Source organism: Eleutherodactylus coqui, chromosome 4, assembly GCF_035609145.1.
Source record: "Eleutherodactylus coqui strain aEleCoq1 chromosome 4, aEleCoq1.hap1, whole genome shotgun sequence".
Taxonomy (NCBI): Eukaryota; Metazoa; Chordata; class Amphibia; order Anura; family Eleutherodactylidae; genus Eleutherodactylus; species Eleutherodactylus coqui.
The window spans coordinates 167079088-167097303 of NC_089840.1; the positions used below are offsets into that span (position 1 = coordinate 167079088).

General features: G+C 47.2%; 1 protein-coding gene across 1 annotated transcript in view; it reads right to left on the reverse strand.

The window, feature by feature from the left end:
• ANXA11 (annexin A11) overlaps nt 1-16964 on the reverse strand; it is a 107553-nt gene extending 90589 nt beyond the window's left edge. The window contains exon 1 of the mRNA XM_066600350.1: nt 16446-16964. Within this exon, the coding sequence (XP_066456447.1) occupies nt 16446-16450 (5 nt within the window). The 5' untranslated portion in view covers nt 16451-16964. The remainder of the gene's footprint in view (nt 1-16445) is intronic.
• Between the last annotated feature and the right edge of the window lie 1252 nt (nt 16965-18216).

Below are 18216 nucleotides of genomic sequence, written 5' to 3' on the forward strand. Positions count from 1 at the left end.
CCATTCCTTCACACCATTGATTATGTAGCAGGAAAATAAGAGAGTCCACACACAGTTAACTTTGAATAACTCAATCACTAGGGACTGGAGGAAATACCTCACCTCTCTACTCCCTCTAATAAAATAAAAACGCTCAATACCTTCTGGCTTTTTTTCACGTGGGGTGGCCACAGCTTTATTAACTATTATACAAATAACTTTTTTTAAAACTTCAACTTTTATAAAACCTAACTCTCCCCATGCTTCCTTCAACCTAACTTTCCTTCTTAAAACCCCCATGGCGTACGTAAGCCCCGCCCTAAGTGGGCTGCTAACCGCCTTCCTCCTCTGGCATTGGAAGTTTCCTCCGCATCACAGCTGTCATGACTTCCATCTACTTGGGTCTATGCGTCAACCTTCTTTCCCGGCTCCCCGGCCTTCCTTCCTGGAAGGGTGGGTGCTGCATATTCCAAGCTTCGTCCACAGGTCTGTCTTTTTCACTTTTCCACATGACTCTGCCTCTTCCTGCCCTAGCTCCACCTCTTCCTAACTCCGGTCGTTCTTCTCCTTAACCTTATCCTACCCTCTTCCTCCAGTCCTTGGCAGCTTCCTTATACAGTTTGCTGTCTGCAAGACTGGAGGAAATACCTGACCTCTCTACTCCCTCTAATAAAATAAAAACGCTCAATACCTTCTGGCTTTTTTTCACGTGGGGTTGCCACAGCTTTATTAAATAGTATAACAAATAACTTTAACACTTCAACCTAACTTTCTTTCTTAAAACCCCCAAGTCGTACGCAAGCCCCGCCCTAAGCGGGCTGCTAACCGCCTTCCTCCTCTGACATGGGAAGTTTCCTCTGCAACAGAGGATGCGGCATACCTCCTTATGCTGCACTCTGCCCCACCCCACTCCCTCGCTCCATTGCTGCCTCTAATCCGTCTTGTAACGTGGAAAGAAAAATGTCAATTCCAATATCGTTTAAGTGGACGCAGCACTCCATGCTCTCCAGCTCCCAATGGCGAATGGCGATCCCTCCTAAATCCTGTACAAATTTTAACATTTTCGCATTCACTACTTTTTTCACTTTTTAAAACTGAAGCAAGTCCTGCTTCATCATAACCAGCAGTTCACTCATTTTCATGAAGCCCAAGTCATTGTCCCCTGCGTGAATCAGCAGGATCACCCAGCGTTGCGCCTGTCTGCTGACGCGTATGACTTCAGGTAACAAGCTAAACCATCTCAGGCCTCTTAATGCCTAACCAGTGCACCGTTGCTCCCTCAAGACCGAGTCCTCCTCTGACTGGTCGAATAAGCGTGCGTCTCTCTGCCCAGTGCACGTAGGAATGGCCGGAGATCCAAATCTGCCAGGAATCCGCTGAAAACAAATAGCCCAATAAGATGAAAAAACGCTCAACAAAAAAACCCCGTCATCAGCTTCCTGTAAACTAACGAAAGAATGCCACCGCTGTCCCCTAATCTCAGTTTTCGCACCGATGTTTGCTCCCTATGGTTTGCCCACCACTTTGAAATCTGGCCTGACATATGTCTTGTATGCATCTGACTTCCATCTACCCAGCCGTTTTATCCCTTTCTCGCCAATCCCGCAGTCATACGCCATCGCGAATCCGAAAAGAATGCTTGCCAAACTCCTTGGCTTGCAAACCCGCTCTATCTAAAGCTGCACGTAAAACCGCTGAAAACGCGTTAGCGGAAGTCCCAACGCATGCGCTAGAAAACTGTCATAGTTTGGTCTTTTGGATATGTACTGCTCAACTAACCCGACACGACACCAGCCCGAACCCAGCGCCATGATGCATATCCACGCCCCCCCTCCCGTACATGTCCGTTTTTGACCTCCGGGTGCATACCAGGACCTTGCCCACTTCCAGAGGCCCCCCTGGCTTGCTTCTGCTTGCAGGCACCAGCTCGCCTATTCTCAGGGCTGTAAAAAAGGCTAACGCAAAACCCATCCGGGAAAGAAGGGTTTCTGACTCATCTATGCATGGCGTCTCCAAAACCTCTAGGAGCGAAACTAAAACTGGAAAAGTGATTGGGCAGCATCTATCTACCCGCTTCCGCTTTTTCTTCCAGCCCTTTATAATCTGTCCGAACACAAAAGCTTTAGTAACGTCGGCCTCACCGTGCAGTTTTAACAAAGCTACCCCCCGCCGACGTCTTTTTCACGTGCAAATCCGCTAGCATGCCTAAAACCGGCGATGTGGCCACCTCCCCTTTTTGAATAACTCCCCCCCCCCCCCCGTATAGCACAACCACTTTGTCCATACTGCACTGTAACTTCTCCAAGTAGCTTTGGCCACTGAGGCTCGCACCACTTCTAACAGCTCTCCTCTGCCATGCCCCATAAGAAAATAGGGCAACGTACCCCCTCAGTCTCCGCCGTCGGGTGGAGTTCCCTCTGAACTGTGAATGAGACAGAGCATTAGCAGCCTCATTTTCTAAACCTGGAATATGTTACGCTCTCAGGCAAACGTTCAATTGCGAACATCGCAAAACCACGTGCTGCAACACCACCAACATTGGGGGGAAAGAAGAGGATTGCCTGTTGAACACTGGCACCACTGCTTTGTTGTCCGACCACCAACAAATTTTTTGATTTTTTAACTCCGTCCCCCACACCTCCAAAGCCACCGCAATGGGGAAAAACTCCAGCAGCGTGATGTTCTTTTCCCATCCTCTTTCCAACCATGTTGCCGGCCAGGAGGCCCTGCATGAATGGTCCCGAAAAATCACACCGAAACCGCATGCTCCCGATGCATCTGAGAAAAGGCTGAGCTCCAGCCCCGATGCTTCCTTCCCCCCGGCAAATCACCTGCCCATTGAAGGAATGTAGGAAAACTTGCCATATATGCAAATCCATCCTCAACTGACGGGTGATTCTTATAAAGTGGTGTGCCGCTTTCTTTTATGCGGTAGCTAACAACAGCCAACGAGTGAAAACACGGCCCATTGGAATTACCTTACACGTGAAGTTTAGTAGGCCTAACAGCACCTGCATTTGGTGCAGTGTGACCTTTTTGCACTTCCAACTTCGTTCACCATATGTTTTAGGCGAGATACTTTGTCATCTGTCAACCAGAAAGCCATGGAAACTATGTCGATCTCTATGCCCAAGAAGACTAAACACGACACGGGCCCCACTATTTTTTCTTCCGATAGCCGGACGCCCAACTGGCCCATCAACCTCCGAAACGTCAACAACAAAAAGGCACAATCCGTCGATGCTTTGGGGCCAATGAACAAGAAATCACCTAGATCAGTGATTCCCAACCGGGGTGCCACTGGGGAGGCCGCCAGGGGTGCCGCAGCTCTCTGGCTGGAAATCACATCGGGGACATGCAAGACGCTGCTAAAGGAGCTGAAGGAATGCTGCCAGGAGCAGAGACTGAGCAGAGGCACAGCCCCGCTCTCAGAGGACATGCAGAACACTGCCAAATGAGCTGGAAGAATGCTGCCAGGAGCAGAGACTGAGCAGAGGCACAGTCTGCTCCCAAGGAGGCATATATCTATATTCCACAACACTTCTGCTCTATTCATAAACTGATTGGTTGTTTAGGTTGGCTGATTCACGGTCGGTGGTTGTTTGGGTTGGCTGATTTAAAGTGATTGGTTGTTTGGGTTGGCTGATTCACAGTGATTATTTGTTCAGGTTGGCTGATTCACAGTGATTAGTTGTTTGGGTTGAATCAAACAGAAGTGTTGTGGAATATAAATATATGCTCCCAAGGGACATGCAAGACGCAGCTAAAGGACCTTCAAGGACCTTATAGAATGCAGCCAATAGGGAGCTAGGGGCGTGTCAGGGGCGTTCCTACATCCTTGCACTGTCAAACCCCGAGTTTCCTGGTTGCATCAAGATACATCAGTACCAGGAGGAGGTAAGTATATGGGTTGGGGGGGGGGGTTATCGTTATTACTGGGGTGTTTAATGTTATTTCTGGGGGGGTTAATGTTGTTGCTCGGGGGGTTAAAGTTGTTACTGGGAGGGTTAATATTGTTACTGGGGGGGTTAATGTTGTTACTGGGGGGGTTAATGTTGTTACTGGGGAGGTTAAAGGGGTTGTCCCGCGGCAGCAAGTGGGTCTATACACTTCTGTATGGCCATAATAATGCACTTTGTAATGTACATTGTGCATTAATTATGAGCCATACAGAAGTTATAAAAAGTTTTTCACTTACCTGCTCCGCTGCTGGCGTCCTCATCTCCATGGTTGCCGTCTAATTTTCGCCGTCTAAAATGGCCTAATGGCCAAATTAGACGCGCTTGCGCAGTCCAGGTCTTCTCCTGTTCTCTATGGGGCTCCGTGTAGCTCCGTGTAGCTCCGCCCCGTCACGTGCCGATTCCAGCCAATCAGGAGGCTGGAATCGGCAATGGACCGCACAGAAGAGCTGCGGTCCACGGAGGTAGAGGATCCCGGCGGCCATCTTCACCGGTAAGTATAGAAGTCACCGGAGCGCCGGGATTCAGGTAAGCGCTGTGCTGTTCTTTTTTTCAGTCCCTGCATCGGGGTTGTCTCGCGCCGAACGGGGGGGGGGGGTTGAAAAAAAAAAAACCCGTTTCGGCGCGGGACAACCCCATTAATGTTGTTACTGGGGGGGTTATTGTTATTACTGGCTGGGTTAACGTTATTGGTGGATTTAATGTTACTGGGGGGGTTAATATTTTTGCTGGGGCTACTGTGGGGTTAATATTACTACAGGGGCCACAATAGGAGTCGCTATTACTGAGGCCGTAATAGGGGTTGCTATAACTACTGGGGTCGCTACTACTACGGGTGGCCACAATAGGGGTCGCTATTACTACTGGGGTCGTTATTACTACTGGGGCAGCAATAGGGGTCACTATAGCTACTAGGGTCGCTATTACTAATAGGGCCGCAATAGGGGTTGCTATAACTACTGGGGCCGCAGTAGGGGTCGCTATTAATACTGGGGCCACAATAGGAGTCGCTATTAATACTGTGGCTGCAATAGGGGTCGCTATTAATACTGGGGCCGCAATAGGGGTCGCTATTACTACTGGGGTCACTATTACTACTGGGGCAGCAATAGGGGTTGCTATAACTACTGGGGCAGCAATAGGGGTCGCTATAACTACTGGGGTCGCTACTACTACGGGTGGCTGCAATAGGGGTCATCTATTACTGCCAGGGCCACAATAATTACTACCGAGGCCACTGTGGGAGGCACCATTACTACCGGGGCCGCCAATATAGGGGGTCGCTTTTACTACCAAGGCCACCAATATAGGGGGCCGCTATTACTAGTGGCGCCACCAATTAAGGGGGTCGCTATTAATTTGGGGGCCAGCAACATAGGGGTGGGACACTATTACTACACGATGTGGAAACAATCTGTACAAAACCCATGTGGATATTGACATGTGGTGAGGGATTCCGCAGCATGTTAATTTTAGATAGAATGTATATCAATAGTCCACCCAGCGCTCCAGCGTTCCTCCCTGTGTGTTTTTTTAAACAGCCCTGTCCTTTTTATAATGATGGAGGTAAAAATCATATGTTGTAATAAGCCACATCCTAGCCACGCCCCATGACCGCACCATAGCCACACCCCTAACCACACACCCTTTTGGTGTTTACCGAGGGGTTGCTCGATCTCATGTTTTTGTTTTGAGTTATTCAGTTCATTCCTGGAGTGGATGTTAAGGTACGAGACAGGTTTAACATCGGTAATACACTATCTAGACCAGTTTTTCCCAACCTTTTTAGCCTTGGGGCACCCCTGGGATAATTGTTCGAAGCTTCTTCCGTCTGTCTGTCTTCTTCACTTTTCCACACGACTCTGCCTCTTCTTGCCCTAGCTTCACCTCTTCTTAACCCCGGTCGTTCTTCTCCTTAACCCTCTCCTGCCCTCTTCCTCCAGTCCCTGGCAGCTTCCTTATACAGTTTGCTGCCTGCAAAACGGACAGTGACTGGAACTTTACTTTCTTTAAAAGCAACTTTCACACACCGCTCCTGGACAGACACACACACTCCGGGACACAGGATGACCCCGGCCTACAGGCTGAGTTATCTGTGAGGTTCCACTCCTGGACAGACACACCGGAGGTGGAAAGAACTTGAAATTAGTAGGTTGGACACTGCACGGTGACTCCTTTCTCCATTCACTCTTTAGGGGGGATCCTGGAAATATGGACATCAGGATACCTCTCCTCGGCCTCCATCTCTTCACCACAGGAGGATTGAAAGTACCCTCATGTGGCCGGCACCCTCTCTCCACACTCCACCGTTGAAGAAGAGGGTCCCTCTTCTGTCTCACTTTTCACTCACATGACAAGACAAACTTGTTACATTTTCCAGACATATCCCAGCCATACACAGACATTAACCTCTTACATGCGGCAGCTGTGCAATACACAAAACTAATGACAGGACAATTTGCACAGTGCATCCACACTGAAGACATGACATGTATGACAGTTATGGAGGGGCTGGATATATAGACTTCAGGCCACTACAAAAGGTCCTCTCTTCCTTCGTGACACATGACCTATTGTGGTTTGGGCAGATAAACACTCTCAAAATGGATGTGTTGCCCAAGTATTTATATATCTTTCAAGCTGTTCCTATAGTACCTTCTACATCCTTTCTCAACTCACTGTGGTCAGCTATGATTAAATTCATATGAGATCATCAGGGACCAAATCTTAGGCTCTATCATGCAGCTGCAGTCTTAACACACCTAATAGACTGCCACCATCATGCAGCCCATAAACAATGGGTGAATATAGAAGAGTTGGACTGCTTGATTCCATTAAAACTTCTCCCCTGGATTCAACCTTGTGATGAGGCCCAGACCCTCACTCCTAACTACTCATTGAAAGGGAAGCTTTGGGGAATAGAAGTTAACCCCTTAACGACCAGCCCATAGTGATTTTACGTCCTCCCGAAGTGGGCTTTATTCTCTGAGGACGTAAAAACATGCGTTCTGCAGAGAATAAAGCCCCCCGGGCTCTGGACATGACAGCTCCATGCTGTCGGTGTCCGCAGGTAGCCGACAGCATGGAGCTGTCATCCAGGGCTGCGGGGACCCCCCCCCCCCCCCCGGCATTGCGATCGGCACTATCCAATGGATAGCGCCGATCGCAAAAAAGTAAATAAAAGTGCCCAAAAAGTTAAAGTTTCAGCTGCCCTAATGGATCGGATCCACCAGGGCAGCTGAAAATTCTCACCTGCCTTGTCGGCGGTGTCCCCCGGAGATCTGGTCCTCCTGGACCCGCCGCCACTCTTCTGCGCATCCGTGCCAGACGATGACGTCACGCGCAGAAGCCCGGGAGCCCCTGGCAAATTCAAAATCTCCTGGCTCCCAGCTCCTGAAGGTAGCCGGAAGCCAGGAGGTGTTCTCGGGGACCGCGGTGAGCGGTCCCCGGGCCCGCGATCCGATCACGAAAAAGTTTTTAAAAAGTGCTAGTTTCACCTCCCCTCATGGATCGGATCCATGAGGGGAGGTGAAAATACTCAACTCGGGTCCGCCGATGTCCCCGGTTTTCCGGGACCCGAAGTCCCCCTCTGCGCATGCGCGCCCGATGATTGACATCGGGCGCGTGCACAGAGGGGCTCGAGCCCCGGGAAATTCAAAATCCCTCTGCTCCTGACTGCCATGTGTAGCCAAGAGCAGAGGGATGTCACTGCAGAGATGATCACTGTCATCCAATGGATGACAGTGATCATGTAAAGTTAAAAAAAGTGTAAAAAAGTAAAAAAAAAGAGTTAAAAAAGTTTTAAAAAGTAAAAAAAAAAGTTTAAAAAGCGTACGTTTCATCTTCCCTCACGGATAATATCCATAGGGGAGAATGAAAGTACGTACATAAGGCCCCCAGATGTATCCGCAGGCCTTACCCCAGCTTCTGCGCACACGCCCGTCGCCAAAATGGCGGACGCATGCGCAAAAGCTGTGGGTTGCCAGGATAATTGAAATTCTCCCTGCTCCTGGCTACAAAACTGAGCCAAGAGCCTGGAGATTTCACGGGGGGCCGCGGTGAGCAGTTCCTGATCACGTGTTCGCCGTAATACAATGGATAATGGCGATCACGTAAAAGTTTTTTTAAAAAAGGTGAAAGTTCATCTTCCCTCACCGATGCGATCGGTGAGAGGAGATGAAACTTTTTACCGGAGGCCTCCGTATTTGCACCCCGACGCGATCCTCATCCGTGAACTTACCCGGATTCTGCATATGTGACCGCCGGCAAAATACCAGACACATGCGCAGGAGTCGGGGAGCCCAGGAAACTTAAAATCTCCTTGCTCTCGGTGACCAACGGTCGCCGAGAGCCTGGAGTAGTGACGGGTGGCCTCGTTGAGCGGTCCCTGGTCACGTAATAAAAAAGTAGCGCTCTAACATAGGTCGGTCTCACATGACTGGATAGGAATTACGGATTCCGCATGCGTCTGATCCGCGCTAATACGCAGATCAATCGCATTGGATTACACAATTCTGCTCACATTAGCGGGTTGGAATTGTGTAATCCACTCGCAGAAAACAGAACGCAGCAGGTTCTATTTTACCGTGGATATCCGCAACATAGAGCCCATTGTGCTCCGTGGTCATGGATATACCCGCAGCCCATATGCAACTACGTTGTGTACGGGCTGCGGGTACCCGCGTCATCGCTAAGCGACGGTGCGGGAAATACAAACAAAAAAAGGTGTACTGCGCATGACCTCCCGTGTAAGTACGCAGTTATGCGCAGTACATTACGCGGCCGTACGCAGGGTCACAGCCGGGCTCACAGATGGGATCCCCTGCGGGCCTCCGCAAGCAGATTCTGCCTACGGCTGCGTGAGCCCGGCGTTATTCAGACCGCTACCTGTAATACGTATTTTACAAGAAGCCCCGGGAACGCTTGCCTTCATGCAGTTCCAGGAGCAGCTTGTTGAGCGCCTTCTGTGCGAGACCGCCGCACCTCATCAAGCTTACGGAGACTCATGGAACGCCACTTTTCACACCCCGTCCCTGCCACTAAGGTCACGAAATACCCCCAAAAAGCATGAGAGGAGGGGGAATACACGGTTTTATTGCCCCATGGGCCCATTCCAACCAGCCTCCGTAATTACCCCTGTCTTCGGAAATACCACACAGTTCACATTATTACTTTTATCAAAGATTTGCAAACGCCAAAAAGGGCACGGAGGAGGGGGGGGGGATTTTTAGGGAGTCAATTTTTATTCCGTACAAATAAGCAATGGGGCCTGGGATTTATTCCGTTGTGCCCTGAAATCCAACGGGTGTTCCCTCCTTTATAGGCCTTGCCATGGATCCTGTAAGTAAATTAGGGCCACAATGGGTATGTTTCTGAACTCGGGACAAACGGGGGTATCCATTTTGGGGTGAACGTCTTCATTCCTATGTACACTGTACAAAAAAACTGTTTTTAAATTTAAAAAATTGCCCAAAAATTTGAAAATCGTAACTTTTTCCTTCTGCTTTGCTTAGATTCATTCAAATACTGTGGGGTCAAAATACGCAGTACACCCCTAGATGAATTTGTTAAGGGGTCTAGTTTTCAAAATGGGGTCATTTGAGGGGGTTCTTTATAGTTCTGGCCGCTCAATGGCTCTATAAGTGGGCAATTGGGCCTGGAATTTATTCAGTTGTACCCTGAAATCCAACGGGTATTCCTTTCATTGTAGGCCTAGCCATGTGTCCTGTAAGTCTATTAGGGCCACAATGGGTATGTTTTGAACACAGGACAAACAGGGGTATCCATTTTGGGGTGAAAGTCTTCATTTATATCTGTGCTGTACAAAAAAAACTGTTTTTAAATTGACGCAATAGCCCAAAAAATGAAAATCGTACTTTTTTCTTACTGCTTCGCTTAGATCTATTCAAAAATTGTAGGGTTAAAATACATAGTAAACCCCTAGATAAATTCATTAAGGGGTCTAGTTTTCAAAATGGGGTAATTTGTGGGGGTTCTTGATGGTTTTGGGCGCTCAAGAACTCTACAAGTGGGCAATGGGGCCTAAAAGGACTTCAAGCAAAATCTATGTTCTGAAAGCCACTGACTACTCCTTTCATTTTGGGCCCCGTTGTGCATGCGGACATCAGATTAGGGCCACAATGGGTATATTTCTGAAAACAGCACAAATAGGGGTATCCATTTTGGGGTGCAAGTCTTCCTTCATATGTGTGCTGTATAAAAAAAGCTGTTTTTAAAATGACAGAATTGCCAAAAAAACGAAAATCCTAATTTTTCCCTTTTGCTTTGCTTCAATTGATTCAAAAACTGTGGGGTCAAAATACACAGTACACCCCTAGATAAATTCGTTAAGGAGTCTAGTTTTCAAAATGGGGTCATTTGTGGGGGTTCTATATGGTTTTGGGCGCTCAAGAACTCTACAAGTGGGCAATGGGGCCTAAAAGGACTTCAAGCAAAATCTATGTTCTGAAAGCCACTGACTACTCCTTTCATTTTGGGCCCTGTTGTGCATCCAGACATAAGATTAGGGCCACAATGGGTATGTCTCTGAACACGGGACAAACAGGGGTATCCATTTTTGGGTGCAAGTCTTCATTCATATGTGTGCTGTACAAAAAAAAGCTGTTTTTAAAATGACAGAATTGCCAAAAAAACGAAAATCACAATTTTTTCCTTCTGATTGGCTTGAATTCATTTAAAAACTGTGGGGTCAAAATATGCAGTACACCCCTAGATAAATTCCTTAAGGGGTCTAGTTTTCAAAATGGGGTCATTTGTGGGGGTTTTCTATGGTTTTGGGCGCTCAAGAACTCTACATGTGTACTATGGGGTCTAAAAGGACTTCAAGCAAAATTTCTGTTTTGAAAGACACTGACTACTCCTTTCATTTTGGGCCCCGTTGTGGACTCAGATATAACATTAGGGCCACAATGGGTATATTTCTGAACACGGGAGAAACAGGGGTATCCATTTTGGAGTGTAAATCCTCATTTTCATGTAAACTATAGGAAAAAAATATGTCTTTAAAATGACAGATTTGCAAAAATATGAAATTTTACTTTTTCTCCTCTAAATTGAATTAATTCCTGAAAAAAAACTGTGGGGTCAAAATACTCATGACACCCCTCAGTGAATACACTAAGGGGTGTAGTTTTTAAAATGGGGTCATTTGTGGGGGTATCTATTATTCTGACACTCATGAGCCTTTCCAATCTTGGCTTGGTGTAGGAAAACAAAGTGTTCCTCAAAATGCTAAAAAGTAATGTTAAATTTGTACGTCTCCTAAATGGTTAAAAAAAAAAAAACGAAAGTTTTTCCAATGTGTGCCCAAAATAAAGTAAAGGGGTGGAAATATAAATCTTAGCAAAAATTTCTATATTATGTTTGCACATATATAAGATATTGCAGTTGGAAATGTGAAAAAATTACGATTTTTTTCAAAATTTTTCCAATTTTGGCGCTTTTAATAAATAAACACAAATTCTATCGGTCTAATTTTTCCGCCTAAATGAAGTACAACATGTGGCGAAAAAACAATGTCAGAATCGCTTGGATATGCAAAACCTTTCTGGTGTTTTTCCATGTTAAAGTGACACGTCAGATTTGCAAAATTTGGCCTGGTCATTAAGGCGCAAACAGGCTTGGTCACTAAGGGGTTAAAAATAAGGAAGCAGATATTATCACGCGTCATATTTGGTGCCTTTACACAACTATTCTCTAACCCAGCATTCCTGCAAGAAAGTAAAGACACACGGGTGCACCACATGCTAAATGGATCTTAGTTCCCATCTTTTCAAGAATTAAGGAATACATTCAGGGAGTGTAGCCTCCCTTGGTTGGAGATCAATTGCAATCTGTTTGGTTCAGTGCTCACTTCCTTTCAGTGTCTGTTTTCACACCCGTCCCCTGTGACACATTAAGTCTCTCTAGTTTACGGCTTGTTGATGCAGAAGACCTACACCACAGAACCTAGCTTTAAGTGGGCCTGGGAACAGGAACGGGGAGTTACAACACTGCGGAAGGACTGGCAGAAGGCATACATCTTTACCCATAAACTATCTATAGCCTATGCCACCCAGGACACAAATTTCAAGATCATACAGAGATGGTGCAGCTATTCAGTCCGCCTCAATGCCATGTTCCCTGAGGTGACTGAGATGTGTTGGCACTGTGGAACTGATAGGGGTACCACAGTCCATGTGTGATTGTAGCTTGCCGAGTTTTTTTTTAGATAAGGCTATCTCCTCATGCAACTTAATCAGTCTGCAAAAAATTGCCATAGTCCCCAAATTGCCTATCACCCCCAGGCATCCTGTTGTCCTATCCAGCCGAACTGACGAAGGGGTTCTTCCCCGAAACGCGTATTCTATTGCTGGTTTTTAATTTGTGAAAAAATAATAAAAAAGAAGTGCTTTCACCATCACACATTGGACTTTGATCTACATCTTCTAGTAGCTTAGAGGGTTGCGCCTCCATACCAGTTCTTTTCACATCTTTTTCGCTACACTCACGCCCACACTGGTGGAGCGTCATCTGGTTGGCAGCACCTCCACCATTCAAAATACTCAATCATTGAAAGCTCTTTGTACTCCATAAATATTCCACCACCCTCACTGGGGCTTGCTCCACCCTCCTTTTTTATTTCTTTTGTTTGATCACTTCCATTAAAGGAGAACTCACCACCTCCCATGGTAACCTGTTCCACTCATTGATCACTCTCACTGTCAGAAAGTTTTTCTAATTTGTGTCTCCTGCCTTTCAGTTTCATCTCATTGCTTCTAGTCTTTCCTTGTGCAAATGAGAATAGGGCTGATCCCTCTGCACTGTGACAGCCTTCAGATATTTGCAGACAGCTATTAAGTCTCCTCTCAGCCTTCTTTTTTGCAAGTCAAACATTCCCAGATCCTTTAACCGTTCCCCATAGGACATAATTTGCAGACCGCTCACCATCTTGGTACTCTGAACTTTCTCCAGTTTGTCTATGTTTTTTTAAAAGTGTGGTGCCAGAACTGGACACAGTATTCCAGAAAACGCCATTAATAAGGAAGAGAAAAGGGGGATAATGACCTCACGTGATCTAGACTCTATGCTTCTCATAATACACCCCAGAATTGTGTTTCCTCTCTTTTACTTGCTGAACTGGCTCCTAGACCGCACTAGTCTCTGAACCCTCTTTTCAGCAATATGACACTGTGCTGCCCAGCGTTTCATCTTCATGCTTGAATTCTTGGCGAACTTTTGGAACAACCCCTTTTTCTCGGACATCATTTTCAGGGTGCGTGTCAAAGTTAACCTTTCAGTCTTTTTCATACAGACCCTTTCTTCAGCACACTCACATTCAGTGACATATCTTGCAGACCTCATTTTCTCCTCTGTAAGCTGCTGTTCACATATTTTCTGCGTCTTTCTTAATTTGGACACCAGCTCCTTTTGGAGACCAAGCTCCACAGAAACATCTTCTATCTCTTGCTGAAGACTTACTTTAACCTTCTCAAGCTTATCACAGGCAGTTGTCTTCTCTTCATACTGCTGCCTTATAGCTTCTAACTCCTCTTGTATTTCTCTTTTCTGCGCTTCCACAGAATCCAAGCACACAGCACTCTTCTCCAGTCTATATTATAGGTCAAACACCTCAGCCTGAAGTGTTGCAACCTGCTCTGACAGGTTTCTCTTAGCTTCTGCATCTTTCTCTACCTGCTTGAGGAACACATCTCTTTCCTCTTGCATTGTCTTCAGGTGTGCACTGAGACCAATCCTCTGCTGCGTCTCTTCCTGTAGCAACTTCCTTGGACTCTTCACTCTGAGCTTCCAGCTCCACCTGCAGCCTGCTTACCTGCTCAGACAACGCTGTCTGCACACTGTCACCTTCAGTTATTTTTATTTGTAGCTCTTGAAGCTGCATCTCTACTGTATTTCTCTTGCATTCAGACTCCTGTTTAGCCTGCAAAAGGACCGTCAGCTTATAGGTAAGCTCAGTACACTTGCTTTCCACAGCCTGTTTGACCTCTTCCAAGGTTTCATTCATCTTGTCAGCTTGCTCTAACCGTTGGGACAGTTCCTTCATAGCTAGCGCATGGGTCTGATTAAAGTCCTGGATCTAAGCTTCATATTCTTCAGCTTCCTCATCCAGGTTTATCTGTAGCTGGGACAACAGTCTCTCATGCAATGCCTCCTGGTTTTCCTTGTAACCCAGTAAGTCTTTCAAGATCTCTGCTTGTTTCTCTGCCTGACTGCAAGCAGCTTTCTCTAGTTCCAGCTTTTTCTTGAGCTGACTTATTTGGCACTCCAAGTCCCCATTTTTCTTTGCTAACTGCATTTTCAACTCTGCAACCTGATTCTGCAAACCTGTAGTTTGATTACGTGCATCTGTAGAAGCTCTTTCTAACTTGCAACTCGTCATCTTCAACTCTTGGGTTTTCATTTGCAGTTTCTTAGAGTCCGGTTCATACTTCACAGATTGTGCCTCCAGACATACTCTGCGATCAGCCTCATCTCTGGTTACATCGCTGAGGTCTTGTATCTCTTCATGGGCTTGCATTGGTGCAAATCCCTCCTGAATTTTAAACAAGCATCCTCTTGCTGTCTCACCCTTGACCTTAGGATCTGCACTGACAACCTCACTTGTCTCACTAGCAGCAGCCTTTTTTTTTTTCTTCTGTGCACATTTAGTACGATCTATCCCTTCTCTCTCTAAAGGCATAGTACTACTCACTCCAGCATTCCTAGTCCTACACACACTATCTTCATTATTACTTCCCTCTTTCCCTAGAGGTATACTTGCCCTGACTCCCACATGGGTGTTGTCTGCACTCCTCATTGCAACCTGTTCACACCTTGACTTCATTTGCGGAACATTACTACACATATCATATACAGAAAACATCCCACAATCCCCCACACCCATTTCAAGGTTAGAGGAATTTTTCTGCAACACATTATCCACAATACAGTTTTGGGACTTCTTTTCACCCAATGCACATACTGACGTTTTCCCGGCACCCTCCTGCAAGGAAAACATTCTGTTATGCATAGAGATGAGCGAGCACCAAAATGCTCGAGTGCTCGTTACTCGAGTCAAACTTTCCGCGGTGCTTGAGGGTTCGTTTCGAGTAACGAACCCCATTAAAGTCAATGGGCGACTCGAGCATTTTTGTATATCGCCGATGCTCGCTAAGGTTTTCATTTGTCAAAATCTGGGAAATTCGCTAAAGTGATGGGAACGACACAGAAACGGATAGGGCAGGCGAGGGGCTACATGTTGGGCTGCATCTCAAGTTCCCAGGTCCCACTATTAAGCCACAATAGCGGCAAGAGTGCCCCCCCCCCGCACTGTCAGCATAAAGATCATGCTCATCTGCCACAGCTGTAACATCTGTGGCAGAGAAGAACGATGTTAGCCCATTGAATTCAATGGAGCCGGCAATACAGCCGGCTCCATTGAAAGCGATGGGCTGCCGGCGAGCGCGGGATAAATTTTCAGGAAGGGCTTAAATATATAAGGCCTTCACTGCAATTCATCCAGAAATGTGTAAAAATAAAAGAATATATATACTCACCCGGTCCCGGCAGACGGAGTTCAGCCGCGGCAGTTCTCTGAACTGCTCTCTGTAGTATTCAGCAGCCGGGGATTTAAAATCCCCGCCTGCTGAATGAGCTGCCTCTGATTGGTCAAAGCCTGACCAATCAGAGGCAGCTCTCACTCACACCCATTCATGAGTTCATGAATGGGTGTGAGTGAGAGCTGCCTCTGATTGGTGAGGCTGTGACCAATCAGAGGCAGCTCATTCAGCAGGCAGGGATTTTAAATCCCCACCTGCTGAATACTACAGAGAGCAGTTCAGGAGAACTGCCGGCCAGACGCGGCTGAACTCCGGCTGCAGCGGAAAGGTGAGTATACATTATTATTTTTTTTTTTTTTACACATTTTAGGATGATTTTCAGGTAATTGCTTATATTTTTTAAGCCCTTCCTGAAAATTCATCCTGAGATCGCCGGCAGCCAATTGCTTTCAATGGAGCCGGCTGTATTGCCGACTCCATTGAATTCAATGGTCAGTGCTCGTTTAATCGAGACGAGTACCGCGTGGTGCTCGTCTCGAGTAACGAGCATCTCGAGCACCCTAATACTCGAACGAGCATCAAGCTTGGACGAGTATGTTTGCTCATCTCTAGTTAGGCAGTATTTTAACCACATTGTCATCAATTTGTTCACCCTCAAGTCCATATCACACATAACCCACAGTCCTTTTAGTGGTCTCACCACTCCATGGACTGTTATCACAGTCCTTTGGCGGGGACACCTCCTGTTGTACCCTCAAAGCGCTGTAGGCAGCCTCCAATACAGACCAGTGGGGTTTTACTGGCCACTTTGCTACTGGACACCCGTACATACATAAGTCCATTTGTAGACACCTCCAGCATGGCTCTTTTTGGTTGCCTCCTGCAACGGCCGCCATCTTGACTACACAATCCACAATGAGCAAATAAAGCAACAAGTTTACCAACTTGCCTCATAGACGTCCTCAGTCTGGTCCGTTGTTGCTCCCACAGCAACCGCAATTTTTCAGCCTCTTGGCCCTTTACATGCTGCTCCAGCAGCAACTGTACAGTTGGCCTCCTGGCCCTTTAAACTGCCTCCAGCAGATGTTTGTCACCCCTAAGGCAACCGCAAATTCAGCCTCCTGGCTCTTTAAATGCTGCTTTGTGCCCCACTCCATTTGTGCCCGCATCCTCCACTATATGTAGCAAGCGGGGTGCACTTGCATGCGGATCGCCAACTCTCAGACCAGAATGGGCACCGACCACGTAGAAGTACTCTCTGGAGACGTGGATTTCCTTTAAACCTGGCTCCTGCCAGGCTTTATTCACAATACAACCAAAGTAAACAGAGTCCATATAACGTTCTTCAACAAAACATAAAAGTCCACATACACATCCCACCTGGGTGTTGAGGTTAGGGTGGTCAACCCTGACAACCTCCTGCCTTCCTGGTCTGCACTAGACCCTGGGGCTAGCAGCCCTCCCAGCTCCACTGAGCTGTCTCTCTGGCTCTCTCAGCCAACATCTCCCTGGGTGTAGCAGGAATGTACCCATATATCCAACTTCCTGACCACACCTATGGGCGTTTTCCCTTTTCTCAGGCACCAGAATGCCTGTCTGTTGCCCCCTACAGGCCATTCTCTGTAGTACACCTTTTCAATATATATATATATATATATATATATATATATATATATATAAGAGATGAGCGAGCACCAAAATGCTCGGGTGCTCGTTACTCGGGACGAAAATTTCGCGATGCTCGAGGGTTCGTTTCGAATAACGAACCCCATTGAAGTCAATGGGCGACCTGAGCATTTTTGTATATCGCCGATGCTCGCTAAGGTTTCCATTTGTGAAAATCTGGGCAATTCAAGAAAGTGATGGGAACGACACAGCAACGGATAGGGCAGGCAAGGGGCTATATGTTGGGCTGCATCTCAAGTTCCCAGGTCCCACTATTAAGCCACAATAGCAACAATTTTTACTTCTGAAAAGCCCTCATTAGCAATGCATACCTTAGCTAAGCACCACACTACCTCCAACAAAGAACAATCACTGCCTGCATGACACTCCGCTGCCACTTCTCCTGGGTTACATGCTGCCCAACCCCCCCCCCCCCCCCCCCCTGGCATGACCCAGTGTCCACAGCACACACCAAAGTGTCCCTGCGCAGCCTTCAGCTGCCCTCATGCCACACGCTGGCCTCATAGCCACACCACCCTCATGTCTATTTATAAGTGCGTCTGCCATGAGGAAGAACCGGAGGCACACACTGCAGAGGGTTGGCAGGGCCAGGCAGCGACCCTCTTTAAAAGTTGCGGGGCAATAGCCCACAATGCTGTACAGAAGCAATGAGAAATCCAATCCTGTGCCACCTCCATCTGGAGCTGCACACGTGGGCATAGCAATGGGGAACCTATGTGCCACACACTATTCATTCTGTCAAGGTGTCTGCATGCCCCAGTCAGACCGCGGTTTTTTATAAATAGTCACAGGCAGGTACAACTGGGAATCCCCAACTCCGCAATGGGAATTCCGTTTGCACCCACAGCATGGGTGGCTCCCTGGAACCCACCCGCTGTACATAAATGTATCCCATTGCAGTGCCCTGGACAGCAGAGCTAACGTCAGATGCAATGCAGGTGGGCTTCGGCCCACACTGCATGCCCCAGTCAGACTGGGGTTCTTTAGAAGTGGACACATGCAGTTACAACTCCGTGTGGACCCACAGCATGGGT